We start from the raw sequence: 25,874 nt of genomic DNA, 5'->3' as shown, positions 1-25,874 counted from the left end.
TTAAATTCAAAACTAGTTGTCTGATAATAAAATAGAGGGATGTGATTGAATGATGGTGTAAAACTTATTTACACCGTCGGTGCATATAAATTAATCTCATCCCTAAATTAGCTTTTATTATTTGATTTATTTCTCACTTAATAATTGGAAATAATACTTAAAAAATGATGGAATTTTGATTCTTTCTACTTAATTCCTTTTTTGTTGTTGGTTCAAAGACTTCAAGAAGTAGATCAAGACGGTTACTTGTGATTCAAAATATCCTCCTAACGGATAATTAAAGGCAATTAAATCTTTCAATTGAGCAGCAACTTCTCTACCTGATTCAACACCTCCATTGAATTGAATATCACCACAAACCAATATAAGCAACGCCTATCTATTTTCCATCCGAAAATTTTGATTTTACTTTCTCGGATCATCCTTTACCCATCAAATCATCGTCTACTCATCTACACATGGGAATGAGAGATTTTCGTATCAAGCTCAAGGTAGGTCAATGTTTTTTCCCTGTTCCACTACACTGTTACATTGAAGTCTTTTCAAATATATGAGAAATATAGTAATAGTCTAATAGATATATAAGAATTGAGTGTCGTGGTTAGTTGTCTGTCGCGGCAGAGGATTCAAATTCGTTATAGACCTAATCTAAAGAAAATGTATTTAAAAATGAACCATGTGTAATCAAACTGGGTAGTCTCATCGAAGAGATTTTTTTCCCTCATAGAGTGACATTTAAACCATATCTTTGCTAAATTGGGTAGTGGCCTTCAAGAGAGAAAAAATTGATTACTTGTTTTTTTGGTTTCTTCTCCATGATATTGCTAAATGCTTATTCAATCAATGATTAGTCCTCCACTGGGTTGCACAGGCATTTAGGGTGAAACACTTTTTCTTAGGGAATGGAGGCAGAAAAAGGAATCGTGGGGTTGCAAATAAGCCTTCATGGATGATGCCAATAACACATGGTCATCATGTGGTGGAGCATAATGTGATCAAAGGTGATTCTGATGAGTTTGATTCAGTTGTGATACAGAGAGAGCAAATGGATCACACTGAAATTTGGTATTTTGGAATCTTTGATGCTCTAATTGGAGATGGGGTTACCAAGTATCTGCAATCCCATTTTTTTGACAAGATGCTCAAAGAGGTAATCAATCATTATATGCATACTGTGTTCTTTTTTTCTCAAGCATACTCTGTCTTTGCTTAACCAAAGGAATAATGCTTTTGCTTTGTGATTATACTGTATGGTTTTCCATAAATTCTTGTGACAAACTATATGCCTCGTCCAGCTATTGTAAATAATGTGATTGTGTCTATATTGGTATAGGATAGACTTTAGTATTCAGATTTGTTCTGTACTAGGGCAAGCTTATGTAAGAGAAAGACAAAAGGTAAACCCTAGCAGAGCACTAAAATAGCAAAACTACCATAAAAGGAATATTCTCATTAATGCTGAAAAAGTTGGTCTCGTACAAGTGGATGACCTCCCCTTTTATAGAGGGGGTGGTCATGATATGGATCTTTCCTATATTTGGGCCTGACAATCAGGGCCCAAATCCCCGTACACATAAGACAAATCCAAAGGAATCTTCCAGCTGGCTTGTGGGTCCATCACCTAAGGGAGGGCAATGAAGCTCGTCATGTTGCCTTTCCCGCCTTGGCTATCGTCAATGGTTTATTGTTCATTTTGGGCGAGACATAATCTTCTTTATGTCCCGCCCAGTCCACATGCCCCCAAGACATGAGACTCGAGTAAAGAGTTGAAATGTCTTCATCATGTTACCTAGTAGTTCGCCTCTATTGTTTATTCGTTCATCGCCATTTTACCTTCGTTGTTACATCGCCATTTTCACGCTTCGCCACCTTTGTTGCCGTTTCAAAGATATGTCGCCATTAATCATAACCGTCAACCACGTCTTTTCAACTGACGCACGTATCCTTATTTTCCGGGATTTCGTCATCATTTGTTATAAATGCAATCTTCAGTTGCGCGTCTCGAGGAGTAATGTCTTTTCGCTTCCTAACTTTTCGAATTTCAAATCCCACGATCCCACGATCTTCCCCCACTCATTCTCTCTCTTCCTTTCTCTCTATAAAATCCCCTTTTCACTTTTCATTTTTCACTTTTGCTCTGAAAACCCTTTTCACCGCAGCTTTCATTCTCTTCTTTGAACTCCGGTGAACCTTTTCTTCCTCCGGCCGTCGTCATTGCGCGGTGCTCCCCTATCGCCGACGTTCTCCTTTCTCAAATTCACGTTTCTCCCTCTGGTTAGTTTTTCTCTTTCTTGAGACTCTTCGTTTACTTCTTTTTTCTGACTCTGTTCATCTTCTTTCTTCTTTTAACTCTGTTCATCTTCTTTTTACTTTTAACTCTGTTCATCTTCTTTTTATGAAACTGCCTCGCATGTCTTTACCAAACGCTAGCCTTTCTTCCCTAGAACTTTCTTCACCCTCCACGGAGGAGGAAGTTGTCGCCCCTTCTATAATTGAAATTCATTCCTCGCCTTCTACCCATGATGATTCCGGTCCCGCCGGCTCTGTAGACTCAATTCTCTCCTCTAACGGAGATTTGTCTTCACCTGAATGGCGCTCTGACGTGCATTTAGTTGAAGATAAATGTCTGTTGCATTCTATCTGGAGCAGCGTTGGGAGCATTAGTTCGCTTCGAATTTCTGCTCAAGGGTTCACGAAGATAGATCCCGCCACCTCGAATAATGAAGATCATCTGTTGAATGTCCTCCCATGTGGCGAAGATGACTGTGTTCTGTTGCGTAAAGAACCAGACGATGGATCGCCCGATTTTTTCTTTGTTTATGGCTACTTCTTCTTAGATTTAAACATTAAACTTCCTTTCTCGCCGTTTATATGTCACGTTCTTTCTTTTCTGAATGTGGCGCCTTGCCAACTCCAGCCCAACGCCTGGGGTTTCCTCCGCTGCTTTGAAATTCTTTGTGAACACTTGAGTTTCACTCCAACCTATCCCTTATTCTTCCTTTTCTATAAATCAGTCACCACTAAACCTACTTCTGTGAAATGGGTTCCACTATTAGCCCGTAAGAACATGAGTCGGTTTACCGCCCTTAAAAGCCATTACAAAGTATGGCAGAAGAAATACTTTAAAGTTGTGGAGTCGCCCGAAATAAAGAACTTGTTCCGAGATTCTGACAATAACCCCCTCTTCCCTTTTTACTGGACAAAGAACCCTCGCCGAAAAATATCTGTTTCATACGACGCCTTGGATGAATCTGAACAAGGCGTCGCCGATTACCTCCGCACACTACCAGTAATTTCCGGTCACGACTTGATTGAGGCGTCGAAATCCGGCACTTTAAATCAATTTTTTAGTAAGTTTATAATCTTTGTACGTAACTTCTTTTTCTTTTTGTTCATGTATCTCGTCTAATTGATGTTTTCCGTACAGCTACGATGGGAAAAGGCAAGGTTGACGCGAACCCACTCAAGATGAAGGAGTACCTCGCCCAGTCTGCTGCGGCGGCGAAAAAGAGGGCCGCCGAAACTGAGCAGAAGAAGAAGAATGAAGGTACCTCGGGTTCTGACAACGTCAGGGACCCTAAACGTCAAAAAACTTCAGGTGCTGCTGGTGGTAAGCCTCTCCACCAATCAACTCTTGATTCAAAAAGTCGTCCCGCTGAGAAAAAGAAGGGACATGACAATGTCCCGCCCCCTCAACAAGATTCAAGCACGCTGATCAACCGCCCATCAACTCCATTTGGCCAGGCTGGGCCTAGTTCAGCCATTGGTGGCGAAGCTCCTCCCCCCTTGCTGAGCTTGTCGGATCCTCACTTCAATGGGCTGGAATTCATGACCCGTACTTTTGACAACCGGATTCACAAGGACATTTCCGGTCAGGGTCCCCCCAACATTGCTTCCATGGCGATCCATCACGCACTGTCTGCCGCCAGTACTGTAGCGGGAATGGCTCAGTGTGTGAAAGAGTTGATCTCAGCCAAAAACCGTTTTGAGAAGAAGGCAGCTGATTACAAGACAGCCTATGAACGGGCTAAAACTGATGCTGAGACCGCCAACAACAAGCTGAAATCTGCTGAGGAGAAGTGTGCTAAATTAACTGAAGACTTGGCTGCTTCGGACCTGCTTCTTCAAAAGACCAAGTCTCTTAAAGAAGCCATAAATGACAAGCACACTGCCATTCAAGCCAAATATCAAAAGTTGGAGAAGAAACATGATCGCCTGAATGCTTCCATCCTAGGGCGTGCTTCTCTCCAATATGCTCAAGGCTTTCTGGCGGCCAAAGAGCAGATCAGTGTAGTTGAGCCGGGCTTTGATCTTTCCCGCATTGGGTGGCTGAAGGAGATCAAGGATGGTCAAGTAGTTGGTGATGATGACATTAGCCTCGATCTCCTTCCCCAATTCAATGATGAGAGTGAGCCTGAGGAAGATGGCGAGGATGGGAATGAGCAGCACAGGAACGAGGATCAAGGGAAGGAAGATCCTCAAGCTGGGACAAGCCAGGGCAACAACGCCAACAACGAGAACCTGGCTTGAATTTGTTTTTATTTTACGAAGTTGAAATTTTTCTTTGGGCATTGCCCTGTTTTATTTTCATTCCAAATCATGTATGGGCATCGCCCCCTTTTTTCTACTTTAAATGGATATCATCTTAAGTTCATTCGTTGTTTTTAGTTGTTCCCAACTTTCGTTGTTATATACCTTAGCCGATTTTTCGACGAGGCTTGGTTTCTAGTGGCCACTAGAATTGCCAAGGCTTTTAACTTTTGAAGGCGATACTTTCTTATTCCGAAAGGTTTACTCGCGGTATTGCATACCTTGATACGATTTGCATTGCATGAACTCGTAATAAAAATTCAAAACATATATGATTCTGTTGAAATGATCTTTTCATTAATTTTCTTTCGTATGGGAACAATTGTCCCTTCATTACAATTGTCGCCTCATTAAAAACCTTTCCAAAGAAAGGGAAAAAGAGTGCGACCTTGTTCACATTTGTTGTTTCTACTAACTAAAATACTGCTTTAGATGAGAGGCGTTCCATGTTCGTGGAACCTTTTGACCGCTTAGTTGTTCCAACTTATAAGCTCCTCCTCCAACATCGCCAATAATCCTGTAAGGCCCGCCCCAGTTGGGTGAGAGTTTGTTGTGTTTATCGGGCATTGTATTTTTTCGGAGCACTAAGTCTCCTACCCTCATTTTTCTTGGCACCACTTTTGTTGAGAATTTTCTTGCCACCTTCACTTTTCCCGCCTCATTTCTTATGTGGGCCTCTCGTTGTTCCTCGGGCAGCATAATTAGATTTGCTATTAAGTTTTCTCCGTTGTCATTTTCATTAAACCGAGCCACTCGCCAATTTTGATTTTCAATTTCCACTGGGAGCATGGCGTCAGTTCCATAAGTTAGACGATACGGGGTTTCCTTTGTGCTTGACTGCTCCGTGGTGTTGTATGCCCAAAGAACGCCTGGTAGTTCCTCCGCCCAAAGCCCTTTTGCCTCATCCAGTTTCTTCTTTAAACCCTTCAGGATAACTTTGTTAGCCGATTCAGCCTGCCCATTGGTCTGTGGATGTTCTACAGAGGCAAATCGCATCTCGATTCCCATTTCTGTACAAAATTCTCGGGTAACACTACTTGTGAATTGTGTTCCGTTGTCCATTACTAATGCCCTGGGAACCCCAAATCTACAAATAATCCTTCGCCATAAGAAGCTCCTGACCTTAGCGGCCGTGATAGTTGCTACTGCCTCAGCCTCTATCCACTTAGTGAAGTAATCAACCGCGACGATGATGTACTTCATTTGTGCCTTCGCCACAGGGAATGGTCCTAAAATATCGGTCCCCCACATGGCGAACGGCCAAGGCGCCATCATGGTTGTTAATTCTTCTGGTGGAGCCTTGTGTAGGTCAGAAAAGACTTGACATTTTTCACATTTCTTAACATACTCCAAACAATCCTTCTTCATCGTTGGCCAATAGAATCCTGCTCTTATCACCTTAACTGCCAAGGATCGCCCGCCAATATGACTAGAACACACGCCTTCGTGGACTTCCGCCATTATTCCGAGGGCGTCCTTGATATCGACACATTTGAGCATAGGAGACATGATTCCTCGCCGATACAACTCTCCATCCACCAGTGTGTAAAAACTGGCTTCCCTTCGTTTTGCTCTCGTGTTCAAATCATCCTCCTTTGGTGGGTTCTCTAAGAAGGTTTTAATCGATTCCATCCAAGATACCTCGCCCTCACTGACTGACTTTACAGCTTTCAACTTTATTTCTACCAAATCAATGCTCGGGCGAGGCAGGGTTTCTTGAATGACTGTCTGGTAGTTGCCCAATTTCCCTGTGCTTGCCAACTTTGCCAACACATCAGCCCTCTCATTTTGTCCCCTCGGGACATGTTCTATTTTGATTTCTTTGACCTCCATCATCAATCTGCGCACCACTTCCAAATATTTGGACAGTTGCGGATCCTTCACCTGGTACTCACCTTTCACTTGTTTAACCACTAACTGCGAATCTCCTTTGATAAATAACTTCTGGACTCCCAATTCAATGGCCAACCTTAAGCCGGCAATTAGAGCCTCGTACTCAGATTGATTATTGCTCGCCTTGAACTCGAACTTGAGAGACTGTTCAATGATCATTTTATCTGGACTTTCGATTGTTATTCCCGCCCCACTTCCAGTGTTATTAGAGGATCCATCCACAGACAGGACCCATTCTCCTTGAGTCTTCTCTCCTTCAGTGGGTGTTAATTCCGCCACGAAGTCAATTAAACTCTGGACTGTGACTTGGCCCCTTGGCTCATATTGTAAGTCATACTCTGACAGCTCAACCGACCAGCTAACCAATCGCCCTGATAAATCAGGCTTCTGAAGTACTTGCCTTAAGGGAACATCAGTTTTAATTTTGACTTGGAAACTTTGGAAGTAAGGTCTGAGGCGCCTTGCAGTTTTCAGAATCGCCAAAGCCGCCTTTTCAATTTTTTGGTACCGCAATTCTGCCCCCTGTAAAGTATGGCTCACGAAATATATAACTTTCTGCTTTTTTCCTTCTTCCTGGAGCAAAACCGTACTTACCGCCTTGTCAGTAACCGCCAAATAGAGCACTAATGGAACGCCTGGTGTTGGCTTGGAGAGTACCGGTAATGTGGCCAATGTTTCTTTCAATTTGGTAAAAGCTTGTTCGCATTCCTCTGTCCACTGAAACTTTGAATTCTTTTTTAAACATGTGAAGAACGGGGCCGCTTTGTCACCCGCCATTGGCAAGAAACGTGACAAGGCGGCCATTCGCCCTGTCAAACGCTGAACCTCCTTTATACTTGTTGGGCTTTTCATTTCCAAGATCGCCCTTCCCTTATCTGGGTTTACTTCTATTCCTCTTGATGTTAACATAAATCCCAAGAATTTTCCTCCCTGGATCCCAAAAGAACACTTCTCAGGGTTTAACTTCATTTGATATGTTCTTAACTGATCAAACGCTTCTTTAAGGTCGCCGCCATGATCACTAGCCCTGGCGGATTTTACAATCATGTCATCCACATACACCTCCATATTCCTGCCTACTTGCTTTGAAAAAATTTTGTCCATGAGCCGTTGGTACGTAGCTCCTGCATTCTTCAAACCAAAAGGCATTGTCTTGTAACAATAGTTCGCCTGATTGGTCATGAATGCTGTACTTTCCTCATCCGAGGGATGCATCATAATCTGATTATAGCCCGAATAAGCGTCCATGAGACTTAAAAGTTCATTCCCTGAAGCTCCATCCACAAGCTTGTCAACATTGGGAAGTGGGTACGAATCTTTGGGACACACTTTGTTCAGGCTCGTGTAGTCCGTGCACATTCGCCATTTCCCATTGGCCTTCTTGACCATTACAACATTGGCGAGCCACGTTGGGTACTGTACCTCACGGATGAAGCGGGCCTTGATCAATTTTTCAGTCTCTACTTGCACAGCCTTGTTCTTTTCTTCACTCATTCTTCGCCTTGGTTGGATGACCGGGGTCGCCCCTGGTCGTATGGCTAGCTTGTGGGTGATCACCTTGGGATCAATCCCTGGTACATCATTGATGGTCCATGCGAAGAGATCTAGATTATCACCCAGAAGGGTGATTAGTCTGTCCTCTTGTTCTGTTGTCAACCCACTGCCAATCTTTAGAAACTTGTCCTTGACTTGCACCTGCTTGGTTTCTTCCAGCGGTTGTGGGCGAAAATCATCAGCATCATCTCTTGGGTCCAAGCTAAATCCTTCTTGTGGGAAGATTTCTGTAATTCGGTGGCTCTCCTTGGCGGCCTTCCGCCCATAGAGCGCCACGCTCCTCAAATAGCATTCCCTTGCTGCATTCTGGTCTACACGCAATATCCCGACCTTCCCGTTGCAGGCGGGATATTTAACAGTTAAATGAGCAGTTGAGATGACCGCGCAGACCTTATTGAGGGTGTCTCGCCCCAAGAGTACGTTGTAATTGGCTCTACACGCCAATACTAAGTACTTTACTTGAAACTTCTTGACAAACTCTCCTTCTCCAAAGGCAGTCGGAATTTCGACGTATCCCCGCACACTGACACGGTCTCCTGTGAATCCCACCAAAGTTCCCCTGTATGGTTTCAAATCTGATTCCTTTAGTCCCAGGCGATCAAAGGCGTCTCCATAGATGATGTCTGCCGAAGATCCCTGGTCTAAGAATACTTTCTTTGTCACATAATTGTTAACCCTAATTGTTACCACAATTGGATCGTTGTCATGGGGAATTACATGCGCAAAATCCTGAGGGGTGAATATAATAGGGGAATGATTCACCCAACACTCGCCTTCGTTCGACTCCTGTACTGAGTGTACTGCCGCTACGTAGCGTTTTCTAGCCTTACTTGAAATTGCACCCCCGCCAAATCCTCCTGCAATAGATGAGCATTCCCCAGCAGGATCGCCCAACTCTTCAACTATCTCTTTACCTTTACCTTTGTCCCCTTGAGTGATTTTAGCTACCTCCGGCGCTGCTGTGTCTTTGACAAAGTTTGCCAAATGGCCAGCTTTAATCAAGCGATCAATTTCCCGCCTTAAATTCCAGCAATTATCTGTCGTATGCCCCAACGCTCTGTGGTACTCGCACCACCTATTGGTGTCCACGTTAGCTGGCGGTCGCCGTGGGGGTGGTGGGTACTGCACAACGTTGGTCTGTCCAACCGCCCTTAAAATGGTACTTAAGGGTGCATTCAACTTAGTAAGTGGGATTGGCGTTGGCGAAGCACCAGGCTGACCAGCTGTGGCAGCAGCGGGACCTTGTGAATTTCTGTGCCATGTATTTTGAAAGCCAGGTTTAGAGTTGTGGTATGGTCCCGGTCTTGGTACGCGGGGGGTTTGCGCTATCCTGGTTTCCTTCCCCGCCTTAGATTTGTCTTGTGAAACACCGCCAGATTGAGACTGCTTACGTCCTTCCTCTCTTTCTTGTTTCTTCTGGTCATCTTGCTCAATCAATATGAACTCTTGAACACGAGCGCGAAGATCCATCATATCCTTCGCCGGTCGCCTTGTTAAGTCTCTATTCAAATCTCCCGCCCGAAGGCCATTTTTGAATGACGCCAAACAGACATCTGGATTTTCATCCTCCAACTGCACCGCCATCTTGCTGAAGCGTGCCATGTAGGTTTTTAATTTCTCGCCTGGTTGCTGATGTATGCTGATAAGATCAAACATTGTTGCTTTTGTGGTTTTATTGGCGGAAAATTGAGTCAGAAACTTAGTGGACAGATCAGTGAAATTATCAATGGAGAAGGGCGGTTGTCGAATGAACCACTGCATCGCCATGCCCTTGAACGTGGAAGGCAATAATCGACATTTTACCGCATCCGACGCCCCGCCGATCACCATTTTAGTATTGAAGTATCTAAGATGCTCCATAGGATCAGATTCGCCCGAAAAGGCGTCTAATGCCATGGTTTGCAGGTGCTTTGGAATGTCCACCCTAGTGATGGCTGGAACAAAAGGTTGGAATTCAACTACATCCTCCGCCTCCAGGCGTTGTTCTTGCTTAAAATTCTGCCGCTGAGTAAGATACTCAACTTGGGCTTGCAACTGCTCGTTTTGGGACTGCACCTTCTGCAAGGTATCTAACATTTGTTGCAAAGCCGCAGGCGTGATACCTGTCACTGCCTCTTGCACTCTCCGTGGAGCAGTTGTTTTAAGATCTTCCAAGTTCACGTAGTCAGGCGGCGTTGAACGCCGCCGAACACCTGGATCTGATTTAGCGATCAGATCTGAAGGTCTTCCCGGAGCTGCATTCACCAATGACGCCGGCGACGGCGCCACTGAGTGGACCCCCTCCGAGGAAGCTTCCTGCTCTTGGTCGTCCAGTACGGGACGGTTGTTGTTTCGTCCGCCGGCGCGACCGCCGTGTCGACCACCACCGCGCCGGCGATGATCGCGCCGACCTACGCCGTATGAACGAGTCTCCATGGCTCGCGATTCCTCCTTCTGTCACCGGAAGAGCTGAGTCTTCCCCACAGACGGCGCCAATGTTCTGTACTAGGGCAAGCTTATGTAAGAGAAAGACAAAAGGTAAACCCTAGCAGAGCACTAAAATAGCAAAACTACCATAAAAGGAATATTCTCATTAATGCTGAAAAAGTTGGTCTCGTACAAGTGGATGACCTCCCCTTTTATAGAGGGGGTGGTCATGATATGGATCTTTCCTATATTTGGGCCTGACAATCAGGGCCCAAATCCCCGTACACATAAGACAAATCCAAAGGAATCTTCCAGCTGGCTTGTGGGTCCATCACCTAAGGGAGGGCAATGAAGCTCGTCATGTTGCCTTTCCCGCCTTGGCTATCGTCAATGGTTTATTGTTCATTTTGGGCGAGACATAATCTTCTTTATGTCCCGCCCAGTCCAAGATTCATTGTAGGAAATTCTGTATTCAGTAAAGCCAATGGACTACAACCATCCGATCAAGTTTGTCCGATCTCAAATTTAAGAGGTTAGTAAAACTAAAATGTCTCTTTAGTTTTGAAATATACGAACTTGATTGGACAACTACGGAACCCAGACTTTACTGAATTTTAATAACCTGATTAAACTTTGACTGAAATAGAGTACCATGTTTAAACTTTAGGTCCCCCACGATTACAAAAGCCACGATTTCGGTCCCCAACAAAATTTTATTGCATGGAGCGTCCCCCACGTTATGCTCCGTTAGCAACTTTAGTCCGGACCCTCTATTCCGTTAGTTTTCAAACGTTTCTCTCTCCTAAAAAAGAATTAAAAATTAAATATTAAAATTAAAACTCATAAAACATGAATACCATCCACACTTTCAACCTTCTTCAACTTTTCCAGAACCACCAACCCTTTCCTCACCCCCACCGGCCACCACCATCACACATGCCATACCACCACTGAACTTGATCAATATCTGGGCAGAGATCACTTCTTCACCTTCAATTTTTCTCCTTCCATTTTCCTTCCTCTTGCACCCCCAATTTCTAAAGAACCAATCATGAAAGCTTTACTGAAATTCCTATTCAGACATACCCATTGATCTTGATCCCGATCAATCTCGATCTCGACCTCTCTCCCACAATCTCCTTGTTTCTCATTTTCTTACGTTCTCTCCTTTCACTCATTCTCATCTCCCCTCTCTTTGAATCTCTGGTTCCTTCCTCTCCCTCACTCTTTGATCAATCTCCCCCTTTCGGGAACACCTATTGACATCTCTCTCTTTCCAGAGATTTGCAACAAATCTGGGTTTTGGGTTCTATTTTCCTCTTAACTGGAATGACCATGAAACAGATGTGGGTTGAGCGACACCGCCAACGATCTCGAAAGGTTCTCACACTATGACCAGATCTCGAAAGGTTAGGTGATGGAGAGTGATTCAATGATGAGAGACAGGGTGATAGAGGGGAAAAAGTGTGGGTATTTTGGGTTTTACTTAATTTGGGGTTTCATAGATTTTCTGGGTTTTGGGTTTGAAGATGATGAAATTGAAGAGGAAGAAGATGATGATGAAGAACAATACTAATGTTTCTGGGTTTTTATTTTATTTTTATTTTAAAATTCCTTTTATTAGTTTAATTGCACTTTTGGTCCCTAGAACCGTTAGTTTTTGGATGGAAAAGAGGGGAGGGACCAAAGTTGTTAATGGAGCATAACGTGGGGGACGCTCCATGCAATAAAATTTTGTTGGGGACCGGAATCGTGGCTTTCGTAATCGTGAGGGACCAAAAGTGCAGTTAAGCCAAAATTTGGATTACCTTCCAATTGCGAATTCTGAATTTAATGTGCCGTTCGATCAAGATTGCACGATTTATATTAAAGAGACTATTTTAAGTGTATATCAACCTCTCTAAATCCTAACGGATTGCTACAGATCCCTTACTACACTTAGGATTCTACCTCGGAGAATCCGGGTCCAAACTTTACTGTGTTTTTTAGTTTTTGTCGTTGTGTAAACTCATTTAGGGAACTATAAAATTAAAAACCCATCCAATAAATAACTTTTCCGAGATTCGAGCTTGTAAAAATATGACATGTAAACAAAGAGATTTCGATTAAGCCGCTGTATCCCTATTTTCTCCTATATTTCTTGACTCTTATGTGTTTTTGATGCTTTAATTAAATATATCTAGTCTCACATGAGGAGAAAAATCAAAGAAACACTCAAGAGAGCTTTTCTAGGCGCAAAAACTAAGACAAGAGAGGGACATAAATTAGAGGAGGCATGCATAACAGGGTCAACATCTGTGATGGTGATAAATGGTGAGAAACTTGTGATAGCCAACATGGGAGATTACAGAACTGTTTTGTGCAGAGATGGTAAAGCTTATCAGAAAACTGGCAGATATAATCAATCGCCTAAGAGACATTGGTATCGCAAACTATTTTCAGGTATCATTATCAAGTACATACATCTTTTAATCGCTATTAGAATGCATGCAGCTGATTTAAAAGTAATTCATGTAGCTGATTCAATTAAGAGAATGTTTGCATCAATTTCTCTTTCATGAGAAACACTTGTCAATTATAAAATTCAGAAGCTACTCACAGCTCAATTGATACTGAATTCAGAATTAATTATGAAGAAAAACTTATGTGAGTAACTTATGAGTCTCAGAATTGATTCTGGAAACTGAAAAAAGAGAAGATGATCCGAACATGAAAGGTTTGATTGTGGTTGTTGTTATAGTGTGTGTTTGGATTTTGGAACAATGTTTTGCGCATTGTTTTTGGATATAATTAGTTTTGGTAAAATTGATTATGGTAAAAGTGAGTTGAAACTCGAGATTTTTAATTAGATATGTTTATAGGGAAAGTGATTTTTATAGGACAATGTTGTGAAATAAAGTTATAAAATTCCGTAGGCGATATTTACTGCAAAAGTTACTCTTTCTAACTTCTCGCAAAATTGGTTGTGGAGCTAAAGTCAATTTTGTATGTTGATGACAAATATCTATATAACCACTTAAAATTGATTTTATTCAATGTAAATTAATTCTAAGATTCTCAAATATGAAACCAAACACACGTTTATATCAGTTAATTGGGCTTGCTTTATTTTTTATTTCTTTCTTCTTTTTATATTGCATCACTATTATATCACTCGGGTTGTGGGTGAAAATTGGGTGTGAATCAAACTTTTTCCTCGCTTCACTGTGCTCCTTATTATCCCTTCTTTTGCATTCAATTTGAAATGAGAATTTTATTTCTTTTGTTCATTCATAAGGGCACAAGTTTCTGTTCACACATCTCATAAGAATAGCATGTGAATCAGGAAACACAACAGGTAAAAAACAGCATTGTAATGGCTCAGAAGTTGTCGTGGGAGGGGATTGGATCGATTCTGACACTGAATTTTTGATTTTAGCAAGCAATGGCATATGGGAGGTAAACCTTAAGATTAAATATTATAACTTAGTATACTTGGTCAATAGAATGTGGTTCTTTAAAAATAGCTCATGAATCTAAGTATTTTTACAGGTGATGAAGAATCAAGAGGCTGTGAATCTTATCAGGCACATAGAGGATCCACAAGAAGCAGCTGAGTGCTTGGCAAAGGAAGCATTGATTAGGATGAGTAAAAGCAACATTTCATGCTTAATCGTTCGCTTTGATTGATTTCTCTCCATAATTAAGCTACTAAGCTAGAGTATATCCATAAGCTTTGTTCAAGCTTAGTAAAAAATGTTGTTCATATTGTTTGAACCAACTTATTTTATTCTCCTCAAAATTTTGTTACTTACTTTTAGTTAAACTTCAAGTAACTTTTTTTAATAGAAGTTTTTTGATAATTTTTATTTCCTTAACTTAGAAGTTAGGGTAAATTGCACTCAGCTCCTATGAGATTTATTATTATTGTAATTACATTCTATTTTGTAAAATACATTGAGATCGACTCATTCATAAATCATTTAGAATGATAGAGAGGGTGGTAATTTTTATAATAATAAGTATTAGAGGAAGTCGATGCGATAATGATAAACCTTAAAGGAGGTTATTAGTGTCTGTTAATAATAAGTAGGAGTTCAGTGCAACAATGATGAATTTCAAGTGAGTGAGTGAATATGACCCAAAAGTTATTTTAACCCGGACAATGGCATTCAAGCTATTCGTGGGTTAGAGGAAGAACTTAAGATGATGTTCTCTTCTTAGTATCTGAGAGGGGTTGTTTTGTTTGCTTGTTTTTTTTGGCTTTGTGAGCCTTCTTTCTCTGTTGTGTTTTTATAAGTTGTATTTCGGTTGGGGTATGTGTTGGGTAATGCTTTGGTGAGCTTTTATTTTTTCTGCTTTGTAAAAGTTTTGGGCCCCTCTTTTATTTTAGTTGTCTCCCCTTCTTGTCCCTTGTTCGGGTCTCGAAGGTTTTTATGATGAAATAAAATTATTTTCCTTCTAAAAAAGGTAAAACTTCAAGACTGTTGCTTTAACTTGAAAGTAACTTTTAAGAATAAAATATATGAACATTTTTTATCTTAAAACAATTTAAAAAAATAAAATTATGGTCAAGTATTTGAGTCACATTTCTAAATTTGTGAGTCACACTTCTAAATTTGTGGCACTCAAAATTTTAAATAATAAATTAAAGAGGGTTAGAAGGAAACAAAAAGTGGGGAGACTCATGCCACTTTTAAATCTAGTTGGGAGGTTCAAATCGCACAATCACGTTAAATTATGATGAAAAATACAACTAAACGTATTGTATAGTACATTTATATGTCAAGCTGTGAGGTTTATGTTCTAGTTGACCCAAAAGACCTCTAAGCCCAACATCCTCATGCCATCTCAAATGACTATACGATAAAGTAACTGTTAAGTTGTTTGTCCATGATGACTTTTTTTTATAGGGTTCATGATGACTAACCATATAATTTTCACGTACTAACCAACTGGCTCAACATAAAACATTAACTCGCACATAGTTCAGGGACGAAAAACATATTTAACCCACATTACTAAAAAAAAAAAAACCCATAATCGACCATTGTTTAATAATCCGATTATTTTGAAAGTAATATCCGACATTAGGTTGCAATGAATTACTGCTTGAGGAATTATGACACACCGAAGCAACTGACCAAACAAACAAAGCGTTAAATTAGAACCCCCAACGGTACAACTGAATGAAATTTTTATTCCAGGGCAGTATCGTAATTTCTCCGGAAAAACATCGGTATCACAAGACATGTGTTTGCCTGATTCAGACATGTGTTCGTCTCACTCGGTCGCCGTTTGTCAAATGTCAATGAATTCCCCCTTATACCCTCGTTACTTTTCCATAATTCCGAACGCAGCCTCTGATATCTGTGTGTGAAGAAAGAAGCAGAACATTGATGGTCCCTCTTCCTCCTCCTCCTAAGAAGAACAACCTTGGATCCTGTCTCACACCCCATTTTCCTCTTTCTAAGCAACTTTTCTCTTTCCCTTTTGAGCTCTGAAGCTTAAACCCATCTTGGGAATGTGCCTTTTCTTTTGCTATCTTGGCTTCATATTAAATAGTTATGTGTGATCACTGAGAAAACCCACTTGGTGGTTTGTTGTCACAATGAACTCTTCTTCACCTAGGTTGGATTCAGCTGTGTTTCAACTCACACCAACTAGAACCAGGTAACAGTAGTAACACATTCATCAATGGATTTTAGCATGTTATCAGGTTTCTTCCATTTGTGCCATTTCTCACCCAGAAAGAAAAAAACAATGAACCAAATGAATGAATTTGGTGAAGGTTTTAATTTTTTGGCATTTGGGATAGTATGTTGTTTCTGTTGTTTAAGCATCAAGATGTTCAGTTCAGTTTTGCTCTCAAGTGTGCTGATTTAATTGATTCAGCAAATATGGAGTTATTAATATCTTCCTGAGTGATCTAACCAATCAGCTTAGTAACAGGAAATGAAAGCTAGTCTAACTTATTAGCTAACTAACTATACTGACTTGTACATTTGTGACATTATGGGGCTGATGTCATTGATTTCATCAGTTCAAACTTCAAATTTGGTAGTAAATTTTTCATGTGATCAAAATTGAAGTTCTTTTGATATATTAGTGCTGTTGGTTATAAGCTTCAGTACTAGAACTTAGAGTTTCTGAAATGGACAGTTACTAAGTGACTGTAATTTTGATTTTACTAATGACTATGTCACTAATCTCTGAAACACGTACCTATCTTTCAAAGGATTGTCTTGGTGTCGGACACCAACATGATACCTTTTTAATGCGTGTATGACACCTTTTTGTGGTGTCTGAGCACAATAATTTTTTTATATTATTATTTCTAACACTTTTCAATGATGATGATCAAGAAAGATGCGAAAAATGTTAGATAGATTAGCTCTTTCTTTTTGAGACATAGTGCTTACTTTGTAAAATGTGTTAATTTTTTTCAAGCTCATTGGCGTAGGGCGGTAGGGCCTAAGAATTTGTTTTCTGTTTTCTTTATGTATATGTGTGTGTGTGTGGTGTTCCAGTGTCCTACTTTTTGGATGTTAGCTGTGTCACGTGTCTGTGTTGTGTTGCGTCTGTTGCCCGTCTCAGAGTTGGTGCTTCATAGTCACTAATTGATCTGTATGAAAACTATCGCAAAACAATGTTAAAATGTTAAATTGTTTTTCGCCTGACTTGTTGCTTTGAAATTCTAAACTCCTTTGTAAATCAGGTTTGACTTGGTTATAACTGTGAATGGAAAGAAGGAGAAAATTGCCACAGGTTTGCTAAACCCATTTCTATCCCACTTGAAGGCTGCTCAAGATCAAATGGCTAAGGGTGATTATTCAATTGTCCTTATTCCTGAGCATGCCAGTCAGGCTACATGGTTTACCAGGGGAACTGTCGAAAGGTATGGCTTGTTGTCATAAAAAAATTTCCTTAATTATCCTTCATTTAAATAGGCTTATTCAAGGTTATCATTTGGCATTATTTCTCAAGTTCTCAACATGTATCTAGAATGCCTTTCTAAACGTCCTGTTTCAATTTGTAATATTATCTGGATCAAAATTCCTTTTATATCTCTTTTTTCCTCACTCTTTCAAAAGAAGAGGGAAGTACTCAGAAAATGGCAGTGAAACTATGCCTTTGAAAGTTAAACATCCTTTGAAAGTTAAACATAGATTTATGACTTGTAACTCTAAGGTTGGAAACTTAAAGTTTGTCTTGTTACAAATATTTCTATGCAGCATTTAATTTCATATAATTTAATATGATGAACTGCTTTTCGCTGCTTTTGTAGGTTTGTTCGCTTTGTGAGCACTCCTGAGATATTGGAACGTGTGTATACTATTGAATTAGAAATCTTACAAATTGAAGAGGCAATCACAATTCAAGGAAATAAGTCTATAGGGACTAGCATTGTACGTAAATATTTCAGAGTTTTTAAAATGGTGAAAGCAATTGACAGGTCTTAATAAGTTATCATGTGTTGGCAGGTGGAAGAAAACCAAATAAAACAAGTAGAAAGCACTGAAGGTACTTTTGAAAGAACAAGTACGTCAATTGCAATTTACTATTATGCATATTAACTAACTTGTATTTAACATATGGGTTTATTAAAAAGCTTGGCTGAAACTTATAATTGTTTGCAACTAAGAAAATTTGGTACTTTGCTTAGGCAGGAAGACGAAGCAGGATACTAGTGAGGAAAAAGCAATTGTACTTTACAAGGTTAGAGGTCTTGAATACCCTAAACTTATATTGGTTCATTTTTTAATCAGTCTGTGTGGATATATGCCAGTCTGATGCACAGTTGCCTGAAGCAAATGGAAGCACCAAATCAGAAGGAAACTCAAAGTAAATTATAATTCTCTTCTAGTTTTTTTCCTTCTTGTCTAGGATCATACCTTACAGAATGAGTAGATACATAATTGGTGGTTTATGAATTATATAAAATTCAATAGGTGTCCATTTGTGTCGTATTCACTTCTTTATTTACTCTTTCAGAGTTCAGATTTTGAAAGTCCTGGAGACCCGTAAGTCGTCATTGCAGAAAGAGCAAGGAATGGCATTTGCACGTGCTGTTGCTGCTGGTTTTGACATTGACTACATGCCAGCTTTGATGGCATTTGGTGACTGCTTTGAGGCATCACGCTTGATGTAACTATACTTTCCTTTCTTAACCATTTTTGACTTAGAATATTGATTAGGGATATGTTGGATTCTTCACCAACTGGCTTTTGAAACCGTATTATTTCTGAACAATCTTGCTAATACTACTTCGGTTACATTTCAGGGATGCATGTATAAAATTTATGTCTCTATGGAAAAGAAAACATGAAAGTGGTCAATGGCTTGAAATTGGAGCTGCCGAAGTGCCACCCAACCGTGCTGACTTCTCTGCAATAAGTACATCAGGCATTGTACTTCCCAATAGGGTCACTACATCCCACACTGATTTGGACTCAGAAAATAACGGGAAAACTAATTCAGGTACCTGACAACCCCAGCACATTTTGGTCTTGTAAATTCATGCACTATACTTGACTTAATGGATACAATTACAATAATACTCATTTTAAGAGAGACTCTTTTATGCACAAACTCATGCATACACATACTTGGAACAAACTTGTTTTTTGCATTTACAAGAGCCTTTCTTCTTTTCAATTTCATCAGCTGCTAACTCAGAATCTAGAGGTCATTGAATTGGTTTCTATTTTATGTACTTCCCCTTAATGTATTTAGGTTAATGTTTTCACATTTGCAGATGTGTTTTTAATGGACTGACAACCAACTGCAGGTTACCAAGAAAACATTCAAGGTCAATTTCCGCATCACGGGCTCTCCCCTTGGCCTGTTCATTCTGTCCCAGGTGCTTTACCAGTGTTTCAGCCATATGCTGTACAAGGAATACCCTACTATCAGACTTATCCAGGAAACAGCCCGTTTATGCAGACGGGCTGTCCACCTGTTGAGGATTCCAGACAAAATCGTGGTCAAAGTATGAGGCATAGAAGACATTCCTCGGACAGTAGACACAACCATACTGAATCTGAAACTTGGGATATGGATTCTTCAAAAACAAGGTTTCAGGATGAAGTTGATATGAAGATTGAAGGTTTACAGTCTGGAGAACGGCAGAAGAAGGCTAGTCGATCAGGCAGACAGAAATCTGGCATGGTGGTCATCCGGAACGTTAATTACATAACAAAGACCGAACGTTCTTCTGGCAGTAGGTCTTATTCAGATTCTGCATCCGAAACTGATGAAGATAAAGATGCTCAAGAATCTATGAAGGCCTCCAAAAGAAGAGGATCCCGTAAGGAATCTTTGAAGAGGTTGAATTCATCTGAGAAGGAAGAAACAAACCATAGGATGGATGCAGATGGAGGGCACTGGCAAGCATTCCAAAATTGTTTACTGAGAGGTTTAGATGAAGATACACATGCCATGGACCAAGATCAGTTTGAACTGGAAAAGGTTGATCGTGAGAGAAGAAGAAAACATGTTTCAGTCAATGATCCTTTCGATTTTACTGTGCGGGATATGCATGAAGTTCAAGAAGGTGGCACCATAGATTTGCAAAGCATTAGCAAGGGATTTCCTAAGTCATCCAATGATGATTTATTGTTACCTAGAAGGGCAGGCCAGTCTGGTAATTTGCACCGCTTCTCAGATGTGACAGCTATCAATGGACAAAATTATTCAAGCAATAATTTGGAAAGAAAGTTGTTTCATAATGATGACTCCTACATAGTTGAATGTAGGTCAGTTGGTGTCTTGGATGCAGGAAATACTGAGAGAAATGCTACTAACATGCACTTTGACCACCCAAAGGTCCATACAAAAGAAGAAAAAGAAAAAAATTCCAATTATCAGCTTGATGAATTGAGCTTGATGCCCGAACGAGGAGCAGAAAGAGAGTCAATGGGTTATGACCCTGCATTTGACTATGAAATCCAGGCGCAGGTTGAAGGTGGTCCTTCCCAAGATAACAAGAACAAAGGGGTATTGGTCCGCACAAAAGCAGGGTCTAAGATGTTGGATACAGAGCAGAAATTAAGACCTACTCCAAATAGTTCTGATAAAAGAAAGTCTGTTGGTCCAATAAGAAGAGGAAAGGCTAGTAAACCGAGTCCATTGGATGAAGCACGAGCACGCGCTAAAAGACTGCGGAACTACAAAGCTGATCTACAGAAAATGAAGAAAGAGAAGGTACTCATTTATATTCGGCTAGCTACCAACCCTCCTTCCCCTTTCAGTTTTTGTATTGCAAATGATTGATATAAAAGTAAATAAACTTTACATATCTTCATATTAGATTAATTGGAGTTTCATGTTTTCAAAGTCATTCATCTGTTTCTCAATCTACTCATTATAATAACTAGGAAGAGGAAGAGATAAAACGCCTAGATGCTTTAAAGATGGAGAGGCAAAAGAGAATTGCTGCCAGAAGGAGTAGCTCAATCACCACTAACATACCCATGCCATCACAACTGACCAAGAAACATCTTCCAGCGAAAATTTTACCAAGCTCGCATAGAGGATCAAAATTTAGTGATTCAGAGCCTGGATCATCCTCGCCCTTTCAAAGATTCCCCATTAGAACTGCTTCTGTTGGATCAAATGATTCTTCAAAAGCCTCAAAAACCAGCAGGTTGAATTCTGGAAGCAACTCAGTCACAAGAAAATTAAGTCGATCAGTGCCTTCCCTGATTGAATCTAAGCAAGAGAAGGCTAATGGTACAACCAATACAAAGGCATCAATGGCACGCATTAGAAGATTGTCAGAACCTAAAATGAGTAGCATTCGACAAACTTCCTCAGTTAAAGTAAGAACAAATTCAATGACTAAAGTAGCGGATGAGACTCGGACCAAAAAGATTTCTGCTATTGTGAATCATGATAAAAGCAAGACTGCAACTCTTCCAGAACTGAAAATCAAAATATCTAAAGCAAGTAACATTTTCCAAGACAGATCATCAATTAAAGAGAAGACACAGAAGCTGAATGGTAAAAAGTCTTCTATGAATTCAGAAGGTACCTTGCCGAAAAAGAATGAAATTTTAATTTCACACACTGATGATGGAGATGACAATCCTATAATTGAGAAGACTGTTGTGATACTTGAGTGTGAAAATACTTGTGCCCGTGATATGAAGGATGTCAAATCAAGGGAAAAAAGTTGGATACAGAAGAGACAGTATGACAATGAAAAAGTTATGGTGAAAAATGAGAAAGTATCAAGTTATGTTGCTGTCCATGCATCAGTTTCACCTCGAAGTACAGGCATAAAAGCCTCAGAGCACCAGTCACGCATGCAACCCATGTCCACCAAGGTGCGTCTTCATAACATTGAGTAGATTTGTTAGTAGATAACTGTCTTGTTAGTTTATACTGTTGTAAGCTGATTTGTATATAATAAAACTATGCAACCATGATGATCTTTCAATTAAATTAACAGTAAATATGATGGATATTACAACCAACTTAGGCTGCCAGTTACATTATCTAAATGTTATTATATGCGAGGCTTGAAAGTTGAAACTATTATTTATGCTTGGCTGAGCACAATAAAGTACTGACAACTTACAGTTCTTTATAGCTACCAGAATTGAAGTTAGATCCACTCTCACCACAAAACCTTAAGGCAATGGGTAAGTCATATTACAATTTGGGTTAGACCTAGAGGTGAGGATTGCCTTCCCATATATAGAGGCTATCTCTTGGCCATATCTCTAGTCAATGTAAGACTACTAACACTCCTCACGCCCAGGGCTAGACATCTAGAGCGTGGAATTTGCAGAATTGGGCCATCTGCAGGGTGACCAATATATGAGAGATCTCCAACAAACAAATCTAGGATAGACTTTGATACGATATTAGAATTTAAGTTAGGTCCACTTTCACCACAAAACATTAAGGCAATGGGTGAGTGGGTCATTTAACTTATATGCTATTGTACACTTGTATATTTATACAATGTGGGACTTCTTCTAGTCACACTTGTTACTCTAATAATAGCATAACGTTGCTTCGCTTTCTTAAAATTTCTCTTCTCCACAAATTCTAATATATATAATTCAGATAGTATGTAGGGGAAGAGTATTATTACAAAAAAATCTGATGTTTGATTTCTAATTTCAGGAATGATAATTTTAAACCTTCAGCTGTATGAACAGGAAAAATTAAATTTGATTTTATTGATATGCTCGTGTTGTTTATATATAGTGTTCTTCATTCATGGGATAAATTCTTAGTACATCAGTTAATTTTGAATATATTATCTTCCAAAATCAGGTTAAAATAGATAATATAGAAAAAGAACCATCAAGGTCATCTAGCATCTGCGTTGCTCAGGAAACATATCATGCCCCGTATGCCCGAGTTTCTTCTTTGGAAGACCCTTGTACACAGAAATCAGAGTATGGTAAAACACCTCCCACAAGCTTGGAGACTGCATCTTTTGGTACGGAGACCTTCAGAACCCATGTGTCTGATACCAGAAGCTCAACTCTTGAGAAGATTCCTGAGGTAAATGAGAAGCCTCTGGTTAAGGACCCATCAAAAGGGTTGAGACGGCTGTTGAAGTTTGGAAGAAAGAATCATAACTCGGCTACTGCTGGAGGGAACTTGGAATCTGATATTGCCAGTGTTGATGGTTCTGAAACAAATGGACTTGGATCTAATGGTTGTTCCTCCAATGAAGGTAGCATAATCCTAATGCTAGTTTTTTTTTAATGCTAATCACATATGATGCAATAGCATATACAGATTAGGATTTAGAGATCACTTGCTAATATATGGAATATGACACTTGCACTTCTAAGACCTCAATTTTACAAATCACATTGTTGTTACATGATCCACCCAACACACATAACCGTGAGCTACAATCTATTTGTCCTTACCTAACATGCATTCCTCTTTCTTTCATGGCCATAATGATCTGGTTTTGCATTTCTTACATGCATCCAACATTCAGAAATGATTTGCTTTCTCTATTTTGGAAACTGCAAGTTAATTTAGAGTGAATGAACATAACTATTATTAAAAAATGTCTATCATTGAATAATATGTAAAAACAGATGGTGAAAACATCACTTGTCAAAAAAAAAGATGGTGAAAACATCATTGAACTGTTTTCATCATTTCCATTTTTTTTGTAATATGAAACATAGTGAAAATAATACTACATTTATTTACTTTGAAATAAGTTAACTGAAAATAATAACAAAAGACAAAAGAATACATTATGAACTGTGCATTTTGTTCATAATCTAGACATTTTACTAAAAAAATTAAAGCTTTTTCTTTGTTTTATTCCTACTTACATTGTATACTCGCGTTTTGAAGATTAAGTATATTGCCATGTTCTATTTTATTGTCACATGATTAATAAACTCCAACGGACCACCATGATTTTGAATTTGCTGTGGTGTCTTAAATAGTCCATTCTTTGAAGAATTTGCTCTCTCGAGATGAAACTCCCACAACGAGTGCAACTCCTCAGAAGTGTAAGAACTTGCACTATTTAATCAAGTGAAATTGAATGAGCTCTTTATCTTGCCATCTAGATTGGTATTTATATTCTGAATATGATCATAATATACTTACTATTCTTATGCAGCTTCTCGCTCTTTCTCCTTGTTATCACCATTTCGAAGCAATATCAGAGAAAAAAAGATAATGATGGCTTGATACAATTGATGCTTCTATCTGAGGTTGATGCAGTGATCACTAATTACTTGATTATTATTTTTCTCTCCTTTGAGCCTCAATGGACCAGGGTTGTGTTATTCTAGCTGAAAATATCGAGTAATGTTGCTGTTAGAACCCACCTCTTTGGCCATGCACTAAAGACATCGGTGGAAAATCCACCTCTTTGACAAGAGCTAATTTAGATACTTTTTGACAGCCCTTTTGGACTCCAAAACATTGACCAAATTATTGGAAGTCAACACTGGAAGATTAATTATGGTTACCATGTTTATCAGTATAAGAACCAAGAGGAATCATGAAACACATTCCTTATGGCTTAGACTACATCAAGCCTCTGGCCGGGAAAAACAAACTAATAAATAAATAAATAAGACTAATACTTTTTCAAAAACTTATTTATTTATAAAAAAGCTAGGCTTATCTCATTTAGAAAGTCTTATATGGCTAATGTTTTTTTTGCTACATCGGAAAATTAACGGCAAAACAAAAAACTAGAAAATAGCCAAACGATCCTGCAGTAAGAGGATCTCTAGCTCCGGGGGAGGTCTCTCCAGCAAGCAGATAGACAAAGACTGAGATGCCGCTCCCCTTTTAGCCAACCAATCAGCTGGTTGATTACAATCCCGATTAATAATTGTTAATTGTACCCTCCACCCTTGTCCCTGTAGCTTCCGGATTTCATCAAGGATGGGCATAAACAACCTGCTCTCTGGATCCGCTAAGGCGCTCACCAAAGTTCTGCAGTCCATGTTGCACTCCACACTCCGGAATCCTCGATCCCATGCCAACTGAAGTCCAATCTTCAACGCTTTTGCTTCTGTGAGCAGGGCGTTACCTCCTTCCTCAAAGCTGTGAAACCCGCACAGCCATACCCCTTGAGAGTCCCTAATAACACCACCCAACCCCATCTGATTGCTCACTGGGTTGAAGCTGCCATCCGAGCAAAGGTTGACAGTTCCTGCCGGCGGCGGTATCCACCTCTTTGCCATCCAAACACTGTCATCGCTGCCCCCATGCTCCCCCCTAAACCTCACGAAATCATCATGTTCAAAGCACAGCCTACACCACGCCTCCTGTATGGTCCAAGGAACTTCCTCAAAAATCATATTGTTGCGCCACTTCCATATTCCCCAAACTCCCGCAATAAACCTAATGCCATTGCACCCGTGTGACTGACGCTTCATCCATTCTCGTCCATCCGCAATCAAGAAGCCAGGCCACGCCAGGGCTCCCATTCGAATCCACATTTCTCTCGAATGCGGGCAGTCTCGAAGGCAGTGCAAAACGTCTTCTTCCTCCGCTGAGCACCGAGTACATCGAGCAGAAGTAGCCATATTGCATGTACTTGTTTGTTTGGATGGAATTTTGCATCACCAACCAGATAAAGAGACGCACACGTTCTAGGACCTTGAGTCTCCATAACCAGCTCCAATTCTCCATCGTCGCCGACGGATTCTGATGATCCTGAAGCCAACTGTAGCCGTCTTTAGCCGTGTAGCAGCCACGACCATTAGCGTCCCAAACCCAGAGGTCGCGACGGTTCTGAACGAGGAAAGGTTTGACCTGTTGCAGGTGCAGAGTCAGGTTTGCAGGAAGTGGAGTATACAACCCTCCAACATTCCACCTTCCTGCCTCAATGATGTCTTTCAGTGACAGGTCCATATCATGGATGTCTACATAAGGCATGGCACCAGCAAGAGCACCCTCCCCACTCCAATCTGCATACCATATTGACGTTT

General features: G+C 40.2%; 2 protein-coding genes across 3 annotated transcripts; both read left to right on the top strand.

Moving 5' to 3' along the window:
• Nucleotides 1–458: 458 nt before the first annotated feature.
• On the top strand, nucleotides 459–14,211 carry LOC130726033 (putative protein phosphatase 2C-like protein 44). The gene is made up of 5 exons (XM_057577242.1): nucleotides 459–491; nucleotides 872–1,150; nucleotides 12,627–12,885; nucleotides 13,769–13,881; nucleotides 13,975–14,211. Exons 1-5 carry the CDS (start codon nucleotides 459–461, stop codon nucleotides 14,110–14,112), a joined length of 822 nt encoding a protein of 273 aa, XP_057433225.1. The 3' UTR covers nucleotides 14,113–14,211.
• Nucleotides 14,212–15,803: 1,592 nt separating this feature from the next.
• On the top strand, nucleotides 15,804–24,530 carry LOC130723274 (COP1-interacting protein 7-like). 2 transcript variants are annotated; one of them, XM_057574261.1, is made up of 13 exons: nucleotides 15,804–16,095; nucleotides 17,141–17,320; nucleotides 17,711–17,831; nucleotides 17,907–17,946; nucleotides 18,089–18,141; nucleotides 18,212–18,267; nucleotides 18,418–18,570; nucleotides 18,707–18,903; nucleotides 19,214–20,628; nucleotides 20,802–21,752; nucleotides 22,714–23,122; nucleotides 23,865–23,930; nucleotides 24,044–24,530. In XM_057574261.1, the coding sequence occupies exons 1-13, from the start codon at nucleotides 16,034–16,036 to the stop codon at nucleotides 24,112–24,114; spliced, it is 3,774 nt and encodes a 1,257-aa protein (XP_057430244.1). In that variant the 5' UTR covers nucleotides 15,804–16,033; the 3' UTR covers nucleotides 24,115–24,530. The 2 variants fall into 2 exon arrangements, with proteins under 2 accessions (XP_057430244.1, XP_057430243.1); XM_057574260.1 differs by having other exon boundaries at nucleotides 17,907–17,964.
• The last annotated feature ends 1,344 nt before the right edge of the window (nucleotides 24,531–25,874 follow it).

This window comes from Lotus japonicus, chromosome 6 (genome assembly GCF_012489685.1).
Source record: "Lotus japonicus ecotype B-129 chromosome 6, LjGifu_v1.2".
Lineage (NCBI taxonomy): Eukaryota > Viridiplantae > Streptophyta > Magnoliopsida > Fabales > Fabaceae > Lotus > Lotus japonicus.
This window is presented reverse-complemented; position numbering and strand designations above follow the sequence as displayed.

What these genes read in the sequence shown, in the direction of transcription:
- LOC130723274 (XM_057574260.1), top strand. Translation starts at nt 16,034, where the DNA reads ATGAACTCTTCTTCACCTAGGTTGGATTCAGCTGTGTTTCAACTCACA. An exon ending in AGTCTATAGGGACTAGCATT is followed by an intron (nt 17,832 to 17,906) that starts GTACGTAAATAT and finishes ATGTGTTGGCAG; the next exon opens with GTGGAAGAAAACCAAATAAA. An exon ending in GAGTGCAACTCCTCAGAAGT is followed by an intron (nt 23,931 to 24,043) that starts GTAAGAACTTGC and finishes ATTCTTATGCAG; the next exon opens with CTTCTCGCTCTTTCTCCTTG.
- LOC130726033 (XM_057577242.1), top strand. Translation starts at nt 459, where the DNA reads ATGGGAATGAGAGATTTTCGTATCAAGCTCAAG. An exon ending in ATTTTCGTATCAAGCTCAAG is followed by an intron (nt 492 to 871) that starts GTAGGTCAATGT and finishes TGGGTTGCACAG; the next exon opens with GCATTTAGGGTGAAACACTT. An exon ending in TTGACAAGATGCTCAAAGAG is followed by an intron (nt 1,151 to 12,626) that starts GTAATCAATCAT and finishes AAATATATCTAG; the next exon opens with TCTCACATGAGGAGAAAAAT.